This window comes from Nematolebias whitei, chromosome 11 (genome assembly GCF_014905685.2).
Source record: "Nematolebias whitei isolate Nwh7 chromosome 11, NemWhi1, whole genome shotgun sequence".
NCBI lineage: Eukaryota > Metazoa > Chordata > Actinopteri > Cyprinodontiformes > Rivulidae > Nematolebias > Nematolebias whitei.
In genome coordinates, this window is record NC_056508.1 from 37711966 (window position 1) to 37737751 (window position 25786).

At 38.2% G+C, this 25786-nt stretch overlaps 1 protein-coding gene across 1 annotated transcript in view; it reads right to left on the reverse strand.

The window, feature by feature from the left end:
- The window catches only part of mgll (monoglyceride lipase), a 43823-nt gene that overhangs the window by 4603 nt on the left and 13434 nt on the right, over positions 1-25786 (reverse strand). Inside the window, exons 3-6 of the mRNA XM_037684975.1 lie at positions 24417-24523; positions 14126-14262; positions 3005-3115; positions 2426-2515 (exon numbers count right to left, since the gene is read on the reverse strand). Coding sequence (XP_037540903.1) covers positions 2426-2515; positions 3005-3115; positions 14126-14262; positions 24417-24523 — 445 coding nt within the window. The remainder of the gene's footprint in view (positions 1-2425; positions 2516-3004; positions 3116-14125; positions 14263-24416; positions 24524-25786) is intronic.

A 25786-nucleotide genomic window follows, 5' to 3' on the forward strand; every position in this document is an offset into this window, starting at 1 on the left:
AATAATAATAATAATAATAATAATAATAATAATAATAATAATAATAAATAAATAAATAAATAAATAAAACAGACAAACAAGATAATATTAGGACAATACTATATTCATTAGTGTTCAATTCACTGGAACAGAAACCCAAATGCTCACTCACTGAGAAATGTGGGATAGAAAATTAGCAGATTCTGTGAAAATGTGGTTTGAATGCTGTAGCTAGACAACAGCTAAAAGTAGCTAAAGGCTAAAAAGTAGCAAAAGCCCAGATAATAGTTAAAAGTAGTTGAATGGCAGCTAAATGTAGCATAAGAAGACTAAAATACAACAATATGCTAAAGCAGATTTCAAAGTGTTGAGTTTTTAGTACACACTGAACGTTTCGTTCTGTTGCTGTTGTTAGATTTTGTCACTAGAGGGCGCTGCTGTGTCAGGACCTTTGGTCTTTAAGGCAGAGTCAGAGATTCTTTATTGTTGTTCGCACCACATATAGTACACGTGGTGGAACGAAATTATGGCAAAATATATGTTTAAAGAAAATAAAAGTAAGACACAAAAGCAATGAGACAACGCTGTATTCTGTAATGGCATCTGGAGAAAAGGCACAGCTACTGTAATAAAGTTTGAGAGTTGAATTGTTGCCTATTTGATTACAGCTGCCACGGCACAATGTTTTTCAAAGGACTGACGAGAGCTCATTGTGCTTCTGTTAGTAAAATATTTGTAAATGGTGTGAAATAGTTTGAAAAATACAAAAGTTACAAAAGATATAGCACCCTTCTGCATGAGCTGAATGTTTTGATATATGAATGGCTAAAATAGAATGAAGTATAGTTAGATTTCAAAGAACATTAAAACCAGTAGTGTGAATGCTTAACACAGTAAACGTTCTTCAAATTGTGCTGGTCAGACTATCTGAGGCCTCAGCAGCAAGGTCTTCTACTACAAGACAAGTTCTTTTAGGTTTCCTGACGCATGCATGCTTTAGGCTTTTTAAAAGTCTATAAGCTGTCAGACCTTTTTGTGACATTGAACATAAATATAAAATGACTCCACACAAAGACAACAAAGGTTATAGAACTGTCATCCATCCATCCATCCATCCATCCATCCATCCATCCATCCATCCATCCATCCATCCATCCATTTTCTATGTGTTCCTGTTCAGGGTTGTGGGGACCTGTTTATCTATTTCCACCAGTCACTGAGTGAAAGGTGGGGTACTGTAATCAACCAGTAGCCACTTTACCTAGCATGCATGTTTTTTGGACTGTGGGAAGAAACCATTGTTCCCAGAAAAAATCCACACATGCACAGGAGGAACCTGCAAACTCCATGCAGAAAGCCCCCCAGTTTGGAGTTAAATCTGTAACCTTATTGCTGCGAGGTTAACCACCACACAAGCCTTATTGAGCACCGTTATGTTAATTTACAGTGATTCTTTCATGTAAGCAGACCCAAAACTGCCCCAAAGAACAACAGAAACACTTCTTTCATTTTTCCTTTGATCACATAAAGTTTTAAGGTTTAAGTTTGCATGAGGAAATTTATTTTTTATTTTTATTTTTTTACTTATAAAATGACCCATGGGCTTGAAGCAATCAGGTGTTTTTGCTGACGACTAGTAGGTCAAGGTGTTTTGGTTTTATCTCTATTATCTGCTCATGTCTGTGGCCTTTAGTGGCAGGCTGCTAAACCTGATTTATGAATGAGTCAGAAACTTTGTGAGATGACTGATATGAGTAAAAAAAAAAAAAAAAAACAGCTCCACAAACTTTTGTTTATTTCTTTAATGGTTTCTCTAATTTCTAACTTGAAGTACAGAGAAAAAAGGCTCACTTTAATTCCGCCTCGCAATAAAAACCAAAAAAACTCAACTAAAAGTCACAACAGAGAGCGTTTACATAAAACAAGCTGCAGCAGAAGATTTGTCTCGTTTGTTTCAGGTTAGTGTTATCTGTTGTATTTATCTATTGTTGTACAGTACATGGAAAAACACGACTTCCCCGAACTGACTGTGGGAAGCAGCAGTAGCAGGATGTGGGATTGCGTATGTACACACATGACCCCACAGGTTTGGTTCAAACACGAATGTGTGCTGTTGCAGGTGCATGAACGTGCCTGCACGTGTGTTGTCAGCTTTCCGCTGGTTAATCTGTAGCATTATACAAGCAGTTTGGGTGTGAGACAATGTAAATAAACCTTGTTTATAGTTAGACATAATATAATTAAAATAAAAATGGGGTGGTCTTCATCCTGAGATTGACCTATTATGCTGCACTTTATTTGTACACACATAGAGATATACAATTTCCTCTTAATACTTTCCGAGGTTTTTATTTTCTTTTTTCTACTACATCCGAATGGGATATTTCAATTACACACAATGCAGCGCACAGTCCCAGTCACACGCAGACCAACATCTGTCTCTCACCTGCTTCTTGTCCCGCGAGATCCATTTGGATTCGATGGAGCCCAGGGTCAGGCTGGGCAGCACGTGGTTCAAGACCTTCGCCACAAAAATCTGCAAACAATAATCAACAAAACCACGATGAAAATTTCTGTTTGACACATTCATCAGAAACGCTGAGTAATTTTGTTGTATTTGATTGCTCAGATTCTCATTTCTAATATGCAAGTGCTTCATGTTTTGAATCGGAGCCATATTAAAGAGAGAGACAGATTTGTTCTTGTTAAGGAGAAAATCAAATCTCATCTGTTTCCACAGAGGTTTTTAAACAACCGCGTTGAGGATATTTGATCTCGAAACAATACCACATTGAAAGTGTTGATTCTGTTAGTGGCAGCTGGACAAAAAAAAATGGAACAAAAAAATTATTGTTTTCCTCAATAATAAGCCTGAGTGATGCAGGAGAAGTGACTCCTGGGTTGTGAGAAAATGAGGAAAAAAAGATGGCAACTTAGAGCAGTGGTTCCCAAAGTTGGAGTCAGAAGCTGCAAAGTTCAGGAGCCTCTAGTTTAGATAGTAAATAGGGAGAAAATCATGTGGTACCTTGAATGGCGTTGCTGAGTCTGGGTTCATCTGGACCATTGGAGCTATCAGAACCACTCCCCCAAAATCACTGGGTCTCTCGCAGGCTGCCAGGATTGAGATGGCACCACCCTAAGAGGGGATAAACATACAGTAAATAGAATTATGTGTTGCTCGAGTACTTTTTGATTGCATCACATGTGTTTGTAAATTATAGGCCTTCAGTTAAATGATTAACCTGGTTCTGAGTAATCTAAAGCAGACGTTAAGCGTAAAGTGAAGCGGTTCATACTCAGAGTCTCGTCTCACCCTTTCAGCACTGGTCTACCCATAAATGCTTCAAAAAAAGAGGAAGCAGTCGATTCATTGAATTATGTTCAACAGACCACAAGTTTAAAATCCATGCTGCTTATTTTATGTTTCAATTTACTTGCAAATGCTTGGATACAGGAGCTAACTGCACATATTGTTGAAATTAAACAACTATATTATTATAGTAATTTATAATATATTTCAATATTGGCCATGACTGCCTCAAACGAGTCGGTGGAGGAGAGGGCGGACTCCAGAAACTAGCTCCATATATGAGAAGGTGCTGTTTAAGACTGGGTTTGTTGTGGCTCCTCAGACTGATACAGTCTTTTGGATTTGAAGACTAAATGTTTCAACAACTAAAAAAGAAGGTCATGTCATGATTTCACGGTTCTTATGGATTATTGTGACACTTCTGTTTTGGAGATGATTTGGATGTACATGTTTCACCTTTTCTGCTGAGCACAGCTGAGGTCTATCTACCTTATGAACGTAGTGAGAAGTCAGGAACATTTAACTGTTTTGATCTGTTTGCTGTTGTTGCTATCTAATTCCAATGAGGCTGCAATATTCTCTCCTTTTCACCATTTTTAAATATCAATGACTTTGTGACACATATATGAAAACTGGATGTATTTCTGGATCACTCCGAGTGTTTTGGATCCATCCATTCATCCATCCATCCATTATCTTTACCCGCTTATTCCATTTTGGGTCACGGGGGTCGCTGGTGCCCATGTCCAGCAATCACTGTGCGAGGGGCGGGGTACACACTGGACGGGTCGCAAGTCCATCACAGGGCAAACATCATAGAGACAAACAACTATTCACTCTCTCACTCACACCTAGGGACATTTTAGAGTTACCGATCAGCCTAACATGCATGTTTTTTGGTCTGTGGGAGGAAACCGGAGCACCTGGAGAAAACCCACGCATGCACGGAGAGAACATGCAAACTCCACCCAGAAAGGCCCCTGGACCGGGGTTTGAACCAAGGACCTGCTCGCTGAGAGGCAGCAGCTCTACCAGTTGTGCCACCGTGCTGACGTGTTTTGGATCCATCATGCTTAATTATTCAATTCAATTCAAAAACACTTTATTAATCCCAAAGGGAAATTAAGCACTGTTGTAGCTCATCATCCTGGTTCCACTCAAGAGTTATAGATGCTGATAGCTGTGGGAAGGAAGGATCTCCTGCAGCGAATCCGAGAAATCTGGCCACAGATATCGATCCGTCCACCCGGATCCAGCTTGCTGTCAGATCCGGCCTCTCGATCCTCCTGGGCAGCAGGACTGCCTTAATGCTGGACAGAATTCCTAACTGAGCAATGGTCACTCCTCCCAGCAGTATGCCGAGCTCCTCGTCGCCACGGACAGACAGCTGAAGGTGTCAGAGGATGATCCTAGTCCTCCCATTGTCAAGAGCCAAGTTTTCCCCAAGCTCCTGGATTTCGGCGGTCAGGTATTCGAGCACCGCCGCCAGGTTGACAGGAAATGGTCCACGGTGCCTCCTTTTCAACTCATTTGGGATTTGGGGCTGTAATTGAGGTATTTGAGCTTTTGAGATGTTAATCAGCTGCTCCTGGTTGCTAAAAAAATGACTTGTTGCTATTTTTACGCATGATAACAAATGCCCAAAAGTAACAAGATTTCAGTAAAAATCCTTCCAGCTGCACAGCATCCAATACCAGAGGAAGTAATCATCTGATAAAAGCAATTTATATCTAGAAAATAGAGGAGTTAAAGTTTTCAAAAGCAATAACTCAAAATGAATGTAACAGAGCTACTCCAACATGCAGTCACCTCGAGCGGCACAATTCTAATTTTATCAGGTCTAATAGAAAGATTATGATATTATTTTCAGGTTGAAATTAATTCTCCTGGGATTAACTGACCAAAGCTGATGAATACTCTCTAATATAAGAATAAGGCAATTTGCCAAAGACAAACTGGTTACGTTAGATACGTTTCATAAATGGTTGTTGGTGAAAAATAGCCAAAACTTGTTCAACTTTATTTTTTGTTTACAATTATCACTTTATTGCCAGAATTGATATAAAGCTTTACTGTCTGCCACTGAAGGTAACAACGTGTTGCCTGTGTTTGTGTCTGTTTGTTTGGCCACACAATTAGAAAATTATTTCATAACCAAGATATGAAACTCTGTCAGTTTTACAGATATGGTGCTAAAATTTGGTGTGCTAGAAGCTGAGAATCATCCTCAAAACAGCTCAGGTGCTAACAGATCACACACAATGCCATTTCAAAGGCTTGACCAGAAAAGTATTAACTCTGCACCTTCTCATAAAATGAATTTAGTTTAAAATCCTGGAAAGAAAGGCAGTGAGTGACATGCATTCCTTCAAGAAATGCTATTTTTATTACGTTTGAAAAATGAAAACAAAATATGTATTGTGCCTTTAAAGCAGCTAAAGGTTGTAACTTTTAAATAACTCAAAGCAGATTCAGTCAACAAAAGTAAGCATGATTTTTTTTTCATACTGATGAATCAGATCAGGAAAAAAAAATCAGCTGAAATATTATTAAAGCAACTTAAAATGATTGCAAAGAGTTAGCATTTTTCAATTTAAAAATATCTTGTGAAATACCTTCAAAATAATAAAAAAAAGGGTACAGAAGGACTGATAGAACTAAATTTGACATTTGAGTTCTGCAAGAAGATTCTGAGGACAAGGCGTGTCTTCTCTTGGGACAGAAGTGGGAAGGTCTCAGTAAAGTAGGTGAGAGGTCCTGATGTATCAGTGGGGAAAGTTCTCAGAGGTCAAGGCTAACGTAAAACAATCCATCTTTTGTTTAGCTGGGCGTGAGTTTCCGCCCAGCTCCTTTTGTTGCTGTTAATCTACACAAACCTGGGGAAAAATGTTAAGGCTTAGCCCCCGGGGGCAAAATGTGTGCTATGTGATGGCAGCTATCAGCACAAGGCCGTACTGATATGTTCCACATGTAATTCAAAGCCTCTGATGTAGAGCCATGATCATTAGCTCTGTGTCCACCAGGACTGGAAGTGATTCGCTCCGCCTGACTTTGGTCAGATTCTTCTGCTTTTGAGCCACATGAACACAGAGATCCTGAGTGGCTGGATCCATCTCCCACTCTCTCCCTGGTTTTGGAAGCTAATTGGCTTCAACTTTTGTTCATCTGAGCTTTCTTTTGTCAGTGTGTGTGAATATTCATCAGCTGAGGGCCTACTTGGTGAAAAGAGGCTCCGCAGGAAGACAGAACATTTCCCACCAGAAAAAAAAAAAATCACTTTCTATAAAGAGACAAAGCTCACAAACAACCACTTGCATGCAAACACACACACACACAAAGATTTGCTTCCTCTGTCTTTTGTTTTCCTCCTGAGCTCAAAGTGTGAATAACAGAACCACAAAATTATAACTCATTGGAAAAAGGAAAATGTAGTTAACTACCCAGCTGTCAGACTGGTTCAACACATTATGTATATATTTTTTAAATTGATGTTCAGAGAGTGTGATTTTGTTCGGTGGTGTGGATTAACAGTGAGATGTGTGTGAACACTGAAAGCAACAGAAGGAAGATTAAGACAGTGAGGCTCTTTCAGGCTCTGGATAGCATTCGCTACACACTTTCTGTTTCTGAACTTTGGTTTGAAAGATGAATGCACGTATTGTCCAAGTGTCCTATGACACTGGGTGGACTTGAACTGTCCACAAATCCTTCAAGAGCTCATACGCAGACATTATGTTCTGCAGATCTTCTGTACTTACATGGTCTAGGCATTCTATGAATGCATTATTAATAATTTAAGTACCACTAAATGACAGATTGCTGCTTATATATCTTATATATAGTTCAGACACATTGCCAGTGGCCTAAAATAATCAAATAAAAAACTTTTTCATAACTTTAATGCATTTATTCAGCAGACAAAAGATTACATTGTGACTGAAAGATTTCAAGGGAACTATTTAACTGAACTCAAGTTTTTTATAGCTCAGCTATTTCATTTTTTTTGTTTTTAGTTGGTTTCAGCTATTATATCTATGTGTAATTATCACCAGCTGAAATGAAAGACAGGCTATAATATAATTGTTAGTGTGAGTAAATGGGCATGTTTATATGTCTGTCTGTTAGCAAAATATCTCACAATACAGAGGACAATTTTTTAACAAAACCCTCAGAAAGTAGGATGTACATTTACGACCGATTATCTTTTAGTGTCAAACTGATTAAATATGACTGTCATGGCTAATCAGCTATAGGAAACACAAAATTTACTCTAACTCAATGACAGATATTGAGCTAAAGTTTTATGTGGTAGTAGCTGAGAGTCATCCTCAACACATGTTTTGAGTGCTAACAGATCATGCGAAAACTTTGGTATGCTACATGTCAGGTAATATGCATTTATTATTAATTTATTCGTGATGGTTTCATTTAAATCATAGTTTTCTAGAAATTTTAAACCTTACAGCTGAAAACCATGTTTAAAACAGAGTACAAGCAAGGTTCATTAAATATGTTAAATTAATTTAAAATATTGTCTTACACTGGAAATTGCTGGTTAGCCTAAAATATATGGTGGGTAACACTTAAAGAGGGAAATGAAGGACCAAAAAGCTGAGTAAACAGCACAAAACTGTGATAAACCATTACATAAATAGCTGGAGCTTAGGAAGTAGGACAAATGAGTCTTGGCCAAAATCTCTGCTGGAGAGGGAGAAAAATGAGAAACAGTGAGAAGGAGGCCAAGCTGCAGCCATTTGTCAGCATTTCCATGAGCTTAGACAGAAAAAAAAAATATATATATATAACATAAAACAATTAGAAGATCTGAGTTGTTATCATTTGAGCCATACTACTAAAACAAATGAAAGTACAACGTATTGATTATCAGATCATATGACCAAATAGCTATTGCTTGAATGTGATTCAAAAGGAGATGTGGACGTGCAGGTGCTGTGTGAGAGCAGGATGAAGTTTCTGCACGGGTCATTGTGCTCTGCATCATCCAGGCCCCTTTGAGGAGAGATTCATACAAACAGAGGAGCAGAGGAACAGACTAATGGAAACAGGATGCATGGTTACAATACTGGGAAGCTGGGAAATGAGGCCTGTAAAAACATGTCATCAAAACATTGTGTTTGGGCTAGGTTTCTTAAACACAGAGGCTCTAGAAGAGGAAGAAAGGCAATAAAAAGAACATTGAAGCTAAAAAAAGTCAAAGAATAACTGAAACAGCATCGGAAGTGTGATAACAGTAACATGGTGGAGTCGCACGTGGACTGGTTCAGCACACATCAGCAAAGAACAATGAAGTAACGTCATGACAATATTAAATAAAAGATTATTAGAGTTTAAAAACTAAACAACAAACTATTTTTGTTAGTTTAAAATGTTTAGCGTCTTATCTGCAGAGATGCTTAACAACACGCTCCCTGGAAATGTTAGCAATTTTTGGAGGTTGATTTTTAAAAAGTTACATAAAAGCCCAAAAATGACAGTAATGATGTGCTCATTGAAGAAAGTTCCATGACAGCTAGCTGGTGTTGTGATCTTTGTATCTAAATGACATGTCCATGTGCACAAACACTTCAGTCTCAACTCAAAGATGAAAACAGTTTAAGGCAAAATGGTGAATAGTCGAATGTTCGTTTTGACCGAGGATGAGGTTGATGGTGAAAAGGGTGATCAGCACAAACAGCACTCTGCCATCTGCCTTTGTTGCTGTTGTTTATCAACTCGCCCAAGAACAAAGAACTAGTAACTGCCATCCATAGGTTTCCAGTCTGAGACCTGGAGTAAAAATGCTTCAGTGTCGGAGAAAACGACCGTTGATGGAGTATGAACGGCTAAAATGCAGCAGAAATGCTGTGGTTTCACTTAAAAAAGATAAAGAGGGCCTTAGAGTGAAAATGGGCATCCACTTGAACAAATGGCACATCCATCCAGCCATCCATCCATCCCAAGCCCGATCGAAGCAGATGGCTGCTTGTCCTGAGCCTGGTTCTGCTAAAGGGTTCTTCCTCATGAGGGAGTTTTTCCTTTCCACTGTCGCCTTCGTGCTTGCTCAAGATGAGAGTTCTGCAATGGAGTTAAACTCAAAGCAGTCTGCTTCTCAGATAAATAATGTTAAATTATTATTTTTATATATGAATGTTTCTGTTCAGTTCCCTGAGACAACTTCTGTTGTGACTTGGCGCTAGGGGTTGAACGAGTATATAATTTTTAAACTCGACATTAACATAATAAAACCCGAGTAGAACTCGAGTATTTGATGACATCATAGATCTCAAGATACAAAAATAAATAAATAAATAAAACCGCAAAAAAAGGTAATTATTTACAAAAAAAAGACCAACAAAACATTGGGAGAGTATATTATGCTCCTACCATTTATCATACTGCAAATAAGTCACAGGATAAACTAAACTATTAGTTATTATTATTAAACTGCAAATGTAAAGAAAATGCAGCACGTCAAAAACGAAACTTAATCGAAACTGGTTCGGTGGATTGGACCTGGTGTTACACCATACTCTGTGACCTGCAACAGTGCAACACCGCCCCCTACGGTCATACGGTGGTCACATAATATAACGTCAGTACGGATACTTGACATAACATTTTTAACCTCGATAGATGTCCTAGCAATCGATGTGTAGATTACTCAAGTACTCTGTTAATGCCCTAATCCACAATCTCATTCTTTCAGTCACAAACCAGAGTTTGTGGCCATAGGTGAGGGTAGAAACAGACTTACCGCTAACGGAAAGCTTTGCCTTACAGCTTAGCTCCCTCTTCACCACAATGGACCAGCACAGAGTCTGCAATACTACAGACACTGCACTGATTCAACTGTCAACCTCACGCTCCGTTCTTCCCTCACTCGTGAACAAAACCCCAAAGTCCTCCACTTGAGGCAGAACCTTACACGATGCAAATTTTTACTTTTATTTAAACATTTTAAAACGTTTTTTGAGTGGGAAGCAAAACACTTTTAACTAAAAATTACGTTGTTTCCATCTAGACCCAGGGTTTCATGGCAAAATACACAAAAACATTTACATCTTAATTATTTGAGGATAATTTCTTTGGCTCTGATGGTTTTAAATACAACAATAAAGAGAATCAGTCATCTGATCTATGGTCTTTAGAAGGAAAACTAAACCAGCCAGATTAATCAAATGAAATCTTGGTAAAAGCTTTTACAAGCTCAACTGGTTGCAATAAACAAGACTTAATGTGGCAGAAAGAACAAGGAGAGAAACTGATGCAACAAATCGATTTCTTATGCAAAACTCTGTAGTTACCAAATTACTTTGAACATAAAATGATCTTTATCTGCCATATTGGACATCCAACAACATTCCCTTCTAAAACATTAAGAAGTCACATCATATCAAAGTTAAAACTCTAAAAATACAAAATGTGAGCATCCCTCTCATCCAACAGAGATAAATTAAGTGAAGTACAACTGACTCAACCTGTAAACAGAGAGTAATCATCTGTTATGTAACTCATCGTTGTCGTTTTTGTTCTGTTTGTTTGTACTTATATTTACTGGGTCGCTGAGCACAACAAGAGGCTGCGATGATGAAAATAGTTCAATCACCGGCCTTAGTCATAAAACTATGTAACTATTTGGTTTAATCACTCACAAGGTCAAAATGAAATATTTAAACTGCATTTAACACAATTTAATTTGGCCAATTAAAAATTTTCTAATGTTAGAAACAAATATATGTAATTTATTTGATACTTTTTACACATTAGCTTTATCTTGTTTATAAGTGCTTAAATAGTAAACCATTGGACTACATGTTGAGGGGTTTGGAAGACATTTCAGCTCTCTCTCCAAAGGCTTTTTCTGTTTTTACTCCTTTTGATAAGTTCCAGGCTTTAGTGGAATAATTCACACCTTGAGATTAGCTGAACAGCTGTCCAGCATGTGTCTCACTGACACATCCATCCATCCATGCCGAGAGTAATTGTCAACTTTGAGTTGTGTGAGATAAATCGAAACAATCCTGGGGTTTGAGTCAGGAACACAACTGATCTCAGCAATTTAAGGTGTGAAATGTCTGGAACGCATCACGAATCAGAACTGAAGACACCTGTCAGCTGGAAGGTGGAACATTTTCACAAATTAAGAACTATACGGTAGTTTTCTGGTGTTTGGTTTCCTCCTTGCCTCCCTGTGTTTCCAGCCACTCAGTCCCCCCCCCCCCAGTTTCTTCAGTTCTGCCACGCCCACTCACACCTGCACTCTGTCTTATTAAGATCAGCTGTTTCCCATCTCCTCAATCAGCCTCAGTCCATATATTTCCTCAGTCCGCGTTCATTTCCCCAGTTAAGCACTGTGTGTTTTACACGTCTCCCTTTGCACCTTGTATCTGTTCTGCTGCCATCTCAGACTTTTATTTGTTTTATAATGAAGTTAAGTTTTATTTTAGAGCTACTTGTTTCGGTCTGCATTCCTAGGTCCAAACCTGATGCACTTGTGACAAGTTGCTGCTCTTAAAAACTGTCAAAAGGAAACACCTAGTTGAGCTAGTTTAAAATCCGGACGGTTTTAAATAAGTTACATTTTAAAGCCGTGTGTTAGCTCATATTAGCCCAAAGACAGAAAATAAGCTACTGCACATAATGATAAAAAAAAAAAAAAACCTCTAAAATCCTTTAAGTTGTATGTTGAGGAGCAGATAAATGTTCTTACTGTTGAACAAAGCCAGAACAACTAACAATTTTATAATAATTATGCTAACCAAAACTGACAATTACTATCTGGTGTATTGAAAGTATTAAATGGCAAATGAACTGTAGTTGTATAACACCCTTCTATCTTGAATATACTCTATGAGCTTTACAACACAATCTGTGCCCTCATTTACTCATTCATACAGCACTCTATATATTCGTACAAAAAAATAAAAATCAGTGCTTTTATCCCATTCATAAACTGATGGGACACACATCGGAGGCAATGAGGTGTTCAATGTCTTGCCCAGGGACATTTCAGCATGTGATGGCTGGTGGAATCAAACTCCCATCTTTTGCATTGGAGGATGATTGCTCCAATTCTAGAATTTTAGAAAATCCTTGAATTGCACCGCTCAGGGTGGCTGCATGTTGTACATTCATTATGAGTTATTTGCTTTTAAAAACTTTAATTCTGCTTTTTTTTTTTTTTTTTTTTTTTTGTATCAGATGTTGTGCTTTTTTTTTGATTTACTTTGGGGCATTTTTTTCGTATCCATGGCAACAAGGTTTTTTTTTTCCCTTTTTTTTTTATTTACTTAAACAACCTGGAGCAGCTGATTAACATCTCAAATACATCAACTACAGCCCCAAATCCCAAATGAGGTGAAAAGGAGGCACCGTGGATGAAATCCCATCAACCTGGCAGCGGTGCTCAAGAACCTGAGTGCAGAGATCCTAGTGGTGGGAAACTTGGCTCGTGACAACAGGGCGACTGGAATCATCCCCCAGTGCCTTCAGCTGTCTGTCTGTGGTGACAAAGCTCAGCACACTGCTGGGGGGAGTGACTATTGCTCAGGAAGGAGTTCTGCCTGGCATCCAGGTGGTCCTGCTACCCAGGAGTACAGAGAGGTTCACCGGTTCTGACAGCATGCTGGATCTGGGTGGACGGATCAGGATCTGTGGCCAGATTCTTTGGATTCATTGCAGGAGGTCCTTGCTGCCCACAGCTATCAGCATCTATAACAACTCTTGAATTAGGGGAGTGGTGGTGCAGAGGTTAGAAAAGGTGGGCCTGTGATTGGAAGACCGCCGGTTCAAGCCCCGGTACTGACAACCTCAAAAATGTGGGTGGGGTAGGTGAAGCACCCACACCTGCCCCCACCCTCCTTCCCCTCACTCTGGGCCCATGAGCAAGGGCCCTGAACCCCCATTTGCTCCCTAAACAGGTCTCTCTTGAAAAATGAGTTCTCGTGGCTCAATGAGACTACCTGGATAAATAAAGGGTGTAAAAAAAAAAAAAAAAAAAAATTAAATTAAATGAAACCAGGATGATGAGCCACAACATTTAATTTCCGTTTTGGGTTTAATAAAGTGTGTTTTTTTTTTTTTTTTTTTTTTGTACTGAATAGAATTTGGAACCAGTCAGCCACAACCGCCCATAATATGAGAATTGTGCAGATAGCAATAAACAAAGGTGGCTGTCCTAGCAACATCACAATATGAAATTATTTAGGTTTTAAAGTGGCACCACAGAGTGAGGGATAGTAAAATGAAAATATACCGTATTAAAGAACACTAGACTTTTCTCAATCTCATTTCACCCGTAGTTGGATCTGTTCAGGATGTTTTGAAACCAACAGCAGCCCCAGGTCAGATGGGATTTGTGTCACTGGGTTAAAGGTACATGGCAGTTTACGGAGAAAAGCAAACTTGGTAAATATTCACTAAACTGTTGACATTTGCCCCTTGCACACAAATATTCAACATGGTCCTTTCATTGAGTGAAACAAACAAACAAACAAACAAAAAAAAGCCCCATGATTCTTATATAATAGTATAATTCTTGCTGAATAGAGGCAGTAATATGAAACTTGCTAAATTTTATTTACCAGATAATCCAAAATGTGTTCATCTTGGAGCAACAGATTGCCTTGTGCTTTGATTCTAACTACAGAATGTTATAGCAATTTTATCTTAAATGTCACAAAAACCTTTAAATGTGATTCTTCTGTTGGATGCACATCAGAGGAAACGATAACATGTATTGTAAAAACCTAACAAACCAAGAATCTGAAGATCTCGTCTGTCGTGAGAAACAAAACACTTCTGCATCACTAAAGCAGATCATGCAGGGTGTCCTACCATGGAGTGTCCCACAATGAAGACGGGAAGGTCAGGGTGGCGGGACTTCATGAGGTCGATGTGCTGCAGGGAATCCCTGATGTAAACTTGAAACTCCTTGATGACCATCCTCTCTCCTTCACTCTGACCATGACCAACTAGAAGGAATTGGAAAAAGAAGAAATGGAAGTCCTTATTGGGAAATTATAATATGAAGGAAAAACAAAACGGATGATTTAGGTTTGTTTATTTTATTTATTTGTTTGTCTGGTGTTGTGACATCCAGATTAGGGTGTTTTTTTTCAGGATAATCTCTTCCACTTGTTACCATACCATTTTATTTGTAGAGCACTTAAAACAGTGACAAGGCCAACCAAAGTGCCGACATAATAGTTAAGTTAGTTAAGACGTAAAAGTTAAGTGACAACATAATAAAAAAAGGAAGGAAGGAAAGGAAGAAAGAATGACTCGGAAGGACAAAATGGCAACAAAAGGATGAGAATCAACACAAAAGAGACAAGTGGATGAATGAGTAACAAAAGCTAATGGATAGTGTAGATAGAAAAAATAAAGAAATTCCTCCACTCCTTCGAGCAGGGTTATTCAACTAAACTGCTCAGTTTCTGAAAAGCCAACTGCTCATGGGCCGAACATCTACCAATTAAAGTCCTTATGTAAATAAACCAAGTATTGCAATGATCTAACTTTTTTAAAATTTGTTCTTTTTGCTGCATTGAAACAATAAATGCAATAAACGGAACCCAAAAGTACAGTTCAAAGAAATTACTTTTCAAGGATTATTTCCTTGCAGTAAAAGTAGTGATCATCCAATGCAGGGGTCCTCAGTCCTGGTCCTTGATGTGTTGTAGATGCTTATCTGCTTCAACACACCTGATTTTAAATAAATGAGTAACCGGCTTCTGCAGAACTTGAGGACCTACAGAGAAGCAGGGAAACGACTAAAACATGCAGGACTGTGGCACTCGAGGGCCAGGACTGAGAACCACTGGTCTAATGTGAAATAAAAATGACACACCTCCTATTGAACACAAATATATTTCTGCCATTTCTGACTTGCCAAATCTTTATGCTTTTCAAAATAAAAATAAAAATGTTGACAGTTTTTGATGTCCCCTGACTCACCAACAGGTTGCTGTTCCAGGTGGGTCCATTAAGAACCAGTTCTCATTTATGCTTGCACAGACCAGTTCTCTTTCAAACGGTTCATAAATCACAGGTGGAGCATCCATGTCCTGCTCAGGTGTGAGCGTTGAGCAGAACCAAAAGAGGCGAAGCAGAACTCAGCTGGGCTGAAAACGAGCACGAAGCGTGTACGTGCATCTTTGCGTCATTTACCATTTACTCAATCGATATCTATATTTAACTATATAAAGCTGCTGTGTGTCATCGTCAATATTCTCAAGTAATAAATCTGTTTTGTTGTGTTGTAATCCAGCTCACGGGTGATCACTGATATGATCAGTTTATTAGAACTCCCCACACAGCAGGAGCGAGGAAGAACCCCTGCAAGAGTGTGCAGCCTTTTGACCAACATCTCTGCTAATTTAATTCTTATAATTAAACATTATTAAAACTAAAGCATGGATATTTGTAGGCCCTAAATTAAAGCAAACACATGTGTCTCTGTTCAACTTTATTTTATTTTCCCTAAACTCAGTCTGTCTGTGAGAGTCCCAGAGAGACTGTGAGCTGCAAAGGATTCTGGGTAGCCTTGTGGAAATTATATGTGCAATGTTTATTTTATGACTGTAAATGGGTTGCTCTTGTTAATGTTCTGTTCAGGTTTTCTTTGGCATTTAATGTTGACATCTCTGTTATTGGCCATAAACTGACACCATGAGTCAGAAGTTGTTTCTAAGTGGCGCAAAGCACAGAGACATTAGGCAGTGAATTTCACCACTGAAGGATTAAAACACTGGATGATACCTGGCTAAGATGGGTACAGCATTGTGTAAGTCAATGCTTTGAGTGGGAAGTGGATGTTTAATAAAGCAGTGAAAAGGCAAACAATTAACATGTGTACTGAATGGATTGCCTCTCTGACTGGAATAATAACTATTTCAATTTTTTATTTTAGTATTAATGAACTCATTTGCCCGTGGACTGGAAGTGGCCTGCATACTGCCAGTTGAATAGCCCTTCCTTAGAAGAATACATATTTCTCAGTCACTGCCTTTCATGCCAGGAAAAAAAAAATCCAACAAAACTACAAAAAGAGTCTTTGAACGAATACATTTAAAGAGGGGAAAAAAAATCACTTAAGTTTTAAATTTACCAATATTTTTATTTTTATTTTTTTTAGACAATCTGAGATCATAATCAGGCCAACTTTAAATTAATGTCGACCTGACAAAGGATTCGGTGAGTGTCAGATAAAAGAAACCTCAAGTTTGTTCAGGGTGTAAATTAAAATACACAAGTATTTTATTGTGACTGAAACTTACACGAAGAAGAAAATAAAGAATGTAGTGAACCTGATCTGACCCTGATCTGACCCTGATGACCTCAAATCTATCAGATGGACAGAGACTGTTATTTCATTGATCTGAATACAGTTTGAGCCATCTGGTGACTCTCTTTCTTGAATTAATCAAGCAGAAAAGACAATTTTTATAATCATCACTGTTTTACAAATGTTTGATAATCAAATTGTGTTAGTTCACTCAATGTTTACAGGTTGAAGAGAACTACTCATTTTTATTTTACATAAACAGTAAGTAATGATTTTTATTCCTCATTCAAAGAAGAAATCAGGTTAATATGCTTTTCTTGATTTTCTGTCTGAAATGAGCCAAGTTTGTAAGTGTGTTAAAGGTCGGTTTTCGGTCAACTAAAATGTTTACCGAGAAAAATGTCATGTTTAAACTTTTTCAGAAGATAATAAGTGTGAGACTCCACGAAGTCTGAAGTCCTACAATAATCTTTCTGTTGTCACTAAAACAATCCTTGACTTATGATAACATCTTACATCACAAACCACACCTCTATTCCTGGTCCATCGACCAATCAAAAGCTCTCAAATGACCCGGAAGTCGACCCATTTAAAATGTGGCAACTTCCCAGTTCAGGTTAGAGTCTGGGAGTGAAAGAGTTGAAGGAGTTGCAAGAAGCTGAGACGCTGAGTTGCTGGAGTTTGTTGGTTGCTGTGTTGCTGCACTCAGAAATGAGTTCAACTAGAGAGCGCACAGAGTGATGGAGTTAGAGCTCTTGGATGCAGACGCGTTCAGGATGATCCAGAGACGTTTTGGAATTATAATTTCTGTTTGAACACCACGCACGACTCTCGAAGGATTTCAGCTGCTCTCAACGGAGGCGCTGAAAGAGTCTGAAGGATTCTATACCGACATTGAGTCATCGTCAACCAGGTAACAGTTTCTTCTTCGACTAAAGTGTACCGGAGGCAAGCTGAGATCTGATGGAGCGTGCACGTTCTGGTCATAACAGATTAATTCCCTCACATATCTCTGTAAGATAAATCTCCATCTTAAACTCTGCTTTCTCATGAAATCAGTACAGATATTTTAGAAATATCTGAAGCAAAGTCCTCAATCACCGCCGCGTGATTGAAGCTCATTATCTGTGAAACTTGTCTGTTATTATTTTCATGTTTTGCCAAATTAATGTAAATGTTTGATGTTAAACTTTGATTCTGAAAATAAATGACCGCATTCATTTGATGGGTCAAAGATAATAACGTCTCTCGTTCGCATTTCTGTTAAAATTCAATGCACGACATTACACAGTCAGAAAGATGAGGAACTCGTGAAAATTGTATGCATATATCTCGTATATGTCATACTACAAGAATGAAAGCTCTCAATTTGATCGAGGGCTGCCTAAGGCTGGCTGTGTGTGTGTGTGTGTGTGTGTGTGTGTGTGTGTGTGTGTGTGTGACAGAAATAGATGAAAAACTAGTCTCCACAGGGTCTTGTTCCAGTTCAGTAATTTCCTTTTTAACAGGGTAACGTTACAAAAAGTGTCACTGAGAAAACAGCTCCAATGTGAGGGGACTCAGTCTTTTTATTTATTCTGTCAGTTTTTAATTGAGATTTCCAGAGCTGGAAATACTTCCAGATTTCCACAGTTGAGACTTTATTCATCTTGTGCCGCTCAAGGTGGCTGCATGTTGGAGCAGCTCTGTTACTTTCTTTCTGAGATTTTGCTTTTGGAAACTGTAATTCCTCTTTTTCTGGATGCAAATCACATTTTTTGGATGATTATTTCCTCTGGTATCAGATGCTGTGCAGCTGGAAAGATTTTTACTGAAACTTTTTTTTTTTTTTTTAGTTTTGGACATTTGTTATGATGCGTAACCATGGCAACAAGGCAGTTTTCTACAACCAACAGCAGCTGATTAACATCTCAAAAGCTCAAATAATATCTTGACTACAACCCAAAATCTCAAATGAGTTGAAAGAATGTTCTGTGGATGCATTCTCATCTACCTGCCAGCTGTGCTCGTGTGTCTGACCACTGAGATCGTGGAACTAACAAGAAACATGGCTCATGACAGCAGAAGGACATCGTCCCTCGGCACCTACAGTTGGCTGTCCGCAGTGACTGGGAGCTCGGCAGACTGCTGGGAGGAGTGGCCATCGCTCTGGGAGGAGTTCTGACTGGCATTCGAGCGATCGTACAGCCCGGGGGAACCAAGAGGCCAACAGAGTCTGGGTGGACGGATCAGACGGCATCTGCAGCCAGTTTCTTAGGATCCACTGTGGGATGGACCTTTACAAGAGATCCTTCCTGCCTACAGCCATCAGCATCTATAACATATCTTAATGAAATGAGGATAACGAGTTATAACAAGAAATAATTTTCCTCTGGGATTAATAAAGTATATTTGAATTGAATTGTCTCTACTGGATTGTTCCCTTATCTGATGAACCAGCATGCTGAGATTTAGCAGCATAACTCTGATGCACAGTCACATGTCATCACAGTCTTGGTGTATCCAAGATCCAGTTAAGACTGCACAGTGTATTAGTGGTTGACATGGTCACCTCACACTGAGGGTTGTTAGGATATAAGCTGTTGGTATTTTGTCTTTGTGAAAATGTTGTTTTTATTCACTGGATTTTCAGGCTCCTTCCTTTAGCAACTCCTTGCCCTGAACAGAACTAATTGTATTTGGAAACTTTTTATAACATTAATTAGGGATGAACAATATTGGATTTTTGGCCAATATCCGATTATGCTAAAACTTATTGGTCCGTTAACCGATACCAATATTTCTTTTCCCCTAGACTTCCTTACAGAGACTACATAGCTTTCTCTGCTGTGGAATTAAAATACATTATTTTGCATGGTCATTGTCAGTTTGGCCTGCTAACAAATGCAGATGCCAAAAAGGGGGCTGAAAATGATGTAACACTTCAACTTGGATTATGTTTAATGTTGTAGTGAACTAAGCCTCAGGTCAAGTCCTGGCCTTGAGGGGCCTTCCTGGGACAAGAACTGTATTTCATTGATTTGAGTCCAGAAACACAAGATTAAGTTCATCCAGAGACTTTCTAAGTGTCCTGCACTGATCAATTGAAAGAACACTCTCTTTTTCTATTTATCATTACTATTTTACAAATGTTTTGATAATCAAATTGTGTTTAGTTCAAACCATTTTTAAATGTTGAAGTGAACTAATCATTTTTAATCAACTGTGAAACAGTAATAATGACTTTTAATCCTCATTCAAAGTAGAAATCAGGTTAATGATGCATTGTCTGATTTTCTGTCTTCAATGAGCAAGTTGTGTAAGTTGGTCAAAGGTCAAGTTTCGGTCAACTGCAAGTTTACTGAAAAGAAATGTCATGTTTAACTTTTACAGAAAGATACTAGAGAATTGACTCCACGAAGTCTGGAATCTTCATAATATCTTCTGTCTGTTCTTAAACAATCTAATCTTTTTCCCTTGACTTTTAATAACCTCCTACATCACAAAAACACACCTCTGTTTCGGTCCATCGACCAATCAGAAAGTTCTCAAATGAACCGGAAGTGACCTCTTTTAAAAGGTGCAACACTTCCTAGTTCACGTAAGTTCTGAGAAGTTCGGAGAAGAACGCTGAGAAGAACGCTGGGAGAATGCTGTGAGTTAGTTCCGAGAGCAGCAGAGTTCAGAATGCTGGAATGCAGAATGCTCAGGACATCTGCAACTAAGCTGAACGAGAAGTTCAGAGGAACTATGAAGTCTGTTCTGGATGATCTCACGACTCCGAACGGTTCCCTACTATCCTTACGGAGACGCTGAAAAGTGGCTTGAAGTGGAACTTTACGCCGGAACTGACATATCTTCAGAAAGGTAAAAAGTCGATCTTCAACCGCAAAGTGTACCGTTGGGTAAGCTGGTCCAAAGGAGCGTGTTGTTCTGGTTATAACAGACAAATTCCCTCACCCATCTCTCTCAAGATAAACCTCATTTTCCATCTTTAAACTCTTCTATTCTGCTAGCAAATCATTCCAGATATTTTCAGAAATGTCTGTTGTAAAGCTTGAACCCAGATACCATGCAATGGTCTCTGAAAGCTTGCTAATTAATTATGTTGTTTTCAATTTTGCTTCAGCTTAGTTCCAGAGTTCAGGATGCTCAGGACATCTGCAACTAAGCTGAACGAGAGAAGTCCAGAGGAATTATGAAATGTCTGCTCTGGGATGATCTCACGACTCCTGAGGTTTAGCTGTTCTTACGGAGACGCTGGAAGAGTTGAAAGTAAAGCTCTACACCAACGCTGAAACTATCCTCTGCAAAGGTAAAGAGTCGATCTCAACCAAAGTGTACCGTGGGTTAAGCTGGTCCAAAGGAGCGTGTTGTTCTGATGCCGACACACACATTTCCTTATCCATCCTTTCTCTCCATTTAAACTTCATTTTCCCATCTTTAAACTCTTCTATCTGCTAGAAATCATTCCAGATATTTTTAGAAATGTCTGTTGTATAGCTTGAAGTGAAGAAAACCATCGCCGTATGGTTTTCTAATTGTAAACTGATTAATTAACCTGTTGTTATTTTCATATTTTGCCAAATTAATGTAAATGTTTGATGTTAAATTTTGATTCTGTTAATAAATGACCACGTTCATTTTGATGGGTCAAAGAAAATTAATGTCTCACGTCCACATTTAATAATTCAACGCACAATATTATTCAGTCCAGAAAAATGAAAGAATCCATTTAATTTATGAATATATCACAGTATATGTTCATCTACAATGTCAAATGTATTCATGACATTTACTCTCTCTAACACAATGACAACACTCGTGTAGATGAACAGATGCTCAGATATATTCATCATTTAACACGGATTCCTCATTTTTCTGGACTGAATAAAACGTGCATTGAATTTAAGGAAATGCAAACGTGAGACGTCATTTATATTTGACCCATCAAAATGAATGCGGTCATTTATTTACAGAATCAAACATTTACATTAATTTGGCAAATTATGAAAATAACAACATAAGCAATCAATCAGGAAAAATCATACGGCCATGATTTTTCCGTTGCTTCACCACAGACATTTATGAAAACTGTACAATTATGATCTTTTACCCACATGAATGTGGGTGAGCATTTTACACAGACATTTCTAAAATATCTGGAAGAATTTCTACTTGATAGAAAAGTTTAAAGATGGAAAGAAGTTTAGAGGGAGTAAGATGGTGTGTGAGGGGTGAAATGTGTTCACCAGAATCGACACTCTCCGGCTTTCTTCAGCTTTTCCTTACAGTACACTTAGGTGATGAAATCGGCTCCTTTACCTGGAGATGTCTCAGGTGAGATTCCGTTTAACGCACCCTTTCAGCGTCTCAGTAGGATGCTGTTACTCGTCCGAAGTAATGGCGAGGCTCTGTTCGACACATATTCACCTCAGTGGAAAATGTTATAATCCCATGGAACTCGGAAGAGCTCTGTTGTCAGGATCATCCCGTCTCTCACAGAACTGGTTGGACTGTGTATCCAGCAGAACTCCAACAGAACCAAGACCGAGTAGACCAGGAAGTACTGACATTTTAAAGAGCTGTTTCCCGGTTCACTTTTGGGATTTGTTCATTGGTCAGAAACGACCAGACGGGGTGTGTTTTGTGACGTAAGAGGTTAGAGACAGCGAGAATTGTTATGAAACAGATCAGAAATGTTCTCACAGACAGAGAGAGTTTTGTTTTGGCGCTGTTTCAGCAACAGGTGCTAAAACTTCTCTATTTACGTCTGAGAGGATTCTAAAACATGACAGTTTTAACATAACAACTTGTTTTGCGTTTTATTCCAACCTTGGACCAACTTACACTTGCTCATTCAAAAGCAGAAATCAGAAAATGCATAATTATTCTGTAACAGCTTTGACATGAGAATAAAAATCATTACACAGTTAATAAAATTGATTAGTGCACTGCAACATCTAAAATGGTTTGAACTAAGACACTTTGATTATCAACATTTGTAAAATAGTAATGATAATAACAGAGAGTGTTCTTTTCACTTGAATCTTCAAGAAAGAAAGTCTCAGGATGGGTGAACCTGTATTTCTGAGTTCAAATGAATGAAATGACAGTTCCTGTCCCACAAGGTTCTAAAGGTCAAGAGTTTTGACCTTAGACTTAGTTTTTTACATGGGCCTAGTCCACTACACTCGGAACAGTGCAAATGTGTATATTTTCACAAATCTAAGCTCAAGCTGTTTACAAGTAACAAGTGAAAAGCCTATAAGTAGTAGCACATTAATATATATACTTGACAGTTTCTGAAATTAATAATTAACTTAAAACAAAAGTCTTTTCTGTCTGAGTTATTTTGATGGAATGGCTGATGTTCAATATTTAACTTTATTTGTTATCAGCCAATACCATGCCGAAAATATAATTCATCCCTAACATTAATGTGTCTTCTGTCACACTAAACAAACACTGACTGGCAATGGGACTGATGTGAAACTTGCAAGCTGTAGTAGTTTAATGGAATACATTTTTGGTTTTTCAGTTTCCATCTCAAAGTGTGTATTCAAAACGAGACCATCTTTGGTCATTTCTGCAGCAAACAAACAGCAAGTACAGAGCCATATGTCTTTGTGATTTAGTTGCATATGTCTGTTAATGAGAAGAAGTGCTTAAACCAAATATACTTGGCATGGAGGGTGGGAGCAGGATGGGGAAAAATGGAGTTGCAGTCATAGTCCATATATTACAGGCACAAGAGCTGCAGACTGTTTAAAGCATGCTTTCCTTCAGAAAATAATAAAAAATAGAATTTGAAAGGATTTAGTTGTTGTTTTTTCTTCTAGCTGCTCCCTTCTGCAGGGGTTACCACAGCAAGCACATTTCACATGAAAGATATGGCAATTGTTTTAAGCCGGATGCCCTTTCTGATACAACCTGGATTCAAACCTGTACCTTCAGGATTGCAAAACAGCAGCATGAATCACCAAACTACCACAGGCCCCAAACCAAGATTTTGTGCAACTTTGTTATTGTGTTTTTTAGCGTTATGTTCCCTGTAAGCCTTATATTGTCTTGTTTGTGCCATTTTTTTTTTATAAAGGCAAGTTCCAAAATATATATTTTTGAACAATATTCTTTTGTTATGGGCACAACAGCCAAGCTTTGTCAATCATTTAAAACACAGAGTATTACTTATTACCTTGTTAACTGAATCCAGCAGTAAAGAATTAGAAACCATAAAAGCTTAACAATCAAGTTGATTATCACAAATTAACAACTTGCTGCTTGTAGCTGCTACACAGCCTTGAGAAAACAGCATTTTCTATTATTTTACCTTGTTTTTGATTGTGATTAAAGAACAACTTTCAAAATTTAAGATGATTTAATTTAAAATTCTGGTATAAAATTTGTCCAGCAATATACATTTCTTTACATTAAGCCAGGCTTTATATTGGAAAAAATGAAAGCATGCAGGCAAAGTGTAACTTTGACTAAATGGCTTTAAAAAAAACGTTATAATGTGGGAAATGAAATTTAACTAAATATTGATCCGATCCACCTTTTTAGATGCTAAAACCGAACCAAAAATCTAAAACACTGATCAGCGCCTTGTTGACTCTCAAACCAGTTCTACAATCAAATGGACAATTCTGCTGAAAAATTCCTGAAGCAATAGGGTTTAACAAATATATTCACTTTGACTGCATATCTAGTCCATGAACCTGCTTCTTCTGCAGAGTCATTCTCACACAGTAGGGCTGAAGGAGCCACTGCAGACCACTGATAAACATGAGGAACACTGAGTGGAGGTGTAAATGTATGCATGAGCTTCCAGTCCTGTGATGTGTGTTGTTCACTCACCATGATCATGTGCAAATACCAGCAGGGACAGATCCTTCAGTCTCTGTGCTATCTCATTGTATGGACCACTGTGCTCCCCAGCTCCATGAGCAATAAACACCAGAGCCCTGGGATGAGAAAAGAGAAGAAAATATTAATTTGCTTACAGAAGAATACCTACAACCGATCATTTTTTTTAATCTCTTACATGCAGATACAAAGTTTACAGTCTGGATGGGGGGTTGTGCTTCCTTGATTTACTGATAAAAGCCCAAAAGCTGGACATGTTTATGCTTGGAAATGAGCTCACAATTTCATATTAAAAGGCAGAGGCGTAAAATTACTTTGTGAAATTGAATATGTATTTTTTTTATTTACTTGAGCATTGTTGTGTGTTTAACTGTGATAGCATTTGCATAAAGAACAGATACTGATGAACAGGGTGATGGAAAAACTCATGAGCAACAGCAGAGAAAGGCAAGCTGAGCGTGAGGCAGACTGTGTGTTCAGAGAGAACAGCTATCATCCATCTGTCCATCTGCCTGCCTCAACACACCCCTGCCTTCCTGAATCAAAACAGACACTGAACGCCAGAAAAACATTAGATAAACCCACAAATGCAGGCAAATAGGTAATTTTTCAATTACATTTCTGAAGCGTTTAAATTCCTCATCTAAACACAGACCATTTGAAATGCAGATTCTAAATACCCCTTTTTTCCCCTGTAAAGCTTTCTTGGTAACAAGTTATTTTTAAATCATTTCAAAAATTGATTTGAAATTAATTAATTGTGATGTAAAAGTCCTATGCACTGCACAGACCAGTCACTGAAACAAAATGACCACTGATGGTGATGGGTGCCATTCTCTGCAGCCATTTTGCCAGGTGCTACACCTATCAATGTGTATTGTTCACATGCCAAAGCTACACACTGTTAATGGCTTGTTTGTGCTGTGTTAATAATCTTTATTTAACCAGAAAAATATTTTGCAAGCGGGGCCTGGACCTCACAGAAAAATGCAATTTCCCATTTAAAAAATTTCTGGGATATATTATTCTAAAAACATGCAGAAACTGCCTTATTTTACTTAAATAAACATATCTCACATATCGTGAACGCATTAGTATTCTTTTATATGCCTCCAAGCATTGGCAGCACTACCACTGACGGGATAAAATCACCAAAAGCTGTAATTATTCTAACCATACCAGTGCATGACTGTACTTTAAGTAATTAAGTTGTTTACATGTATTTTTAGTTTAACTACAGCTCTGCTACCAGTGTCTGTAATTACATGGACTAAAAACATAACTTTGTATAATATAGTGTTTTTTTTCTGCATAATTCTATAAATATTTAGGCCTTTATAAAACACTGTTGTATTTAAGCT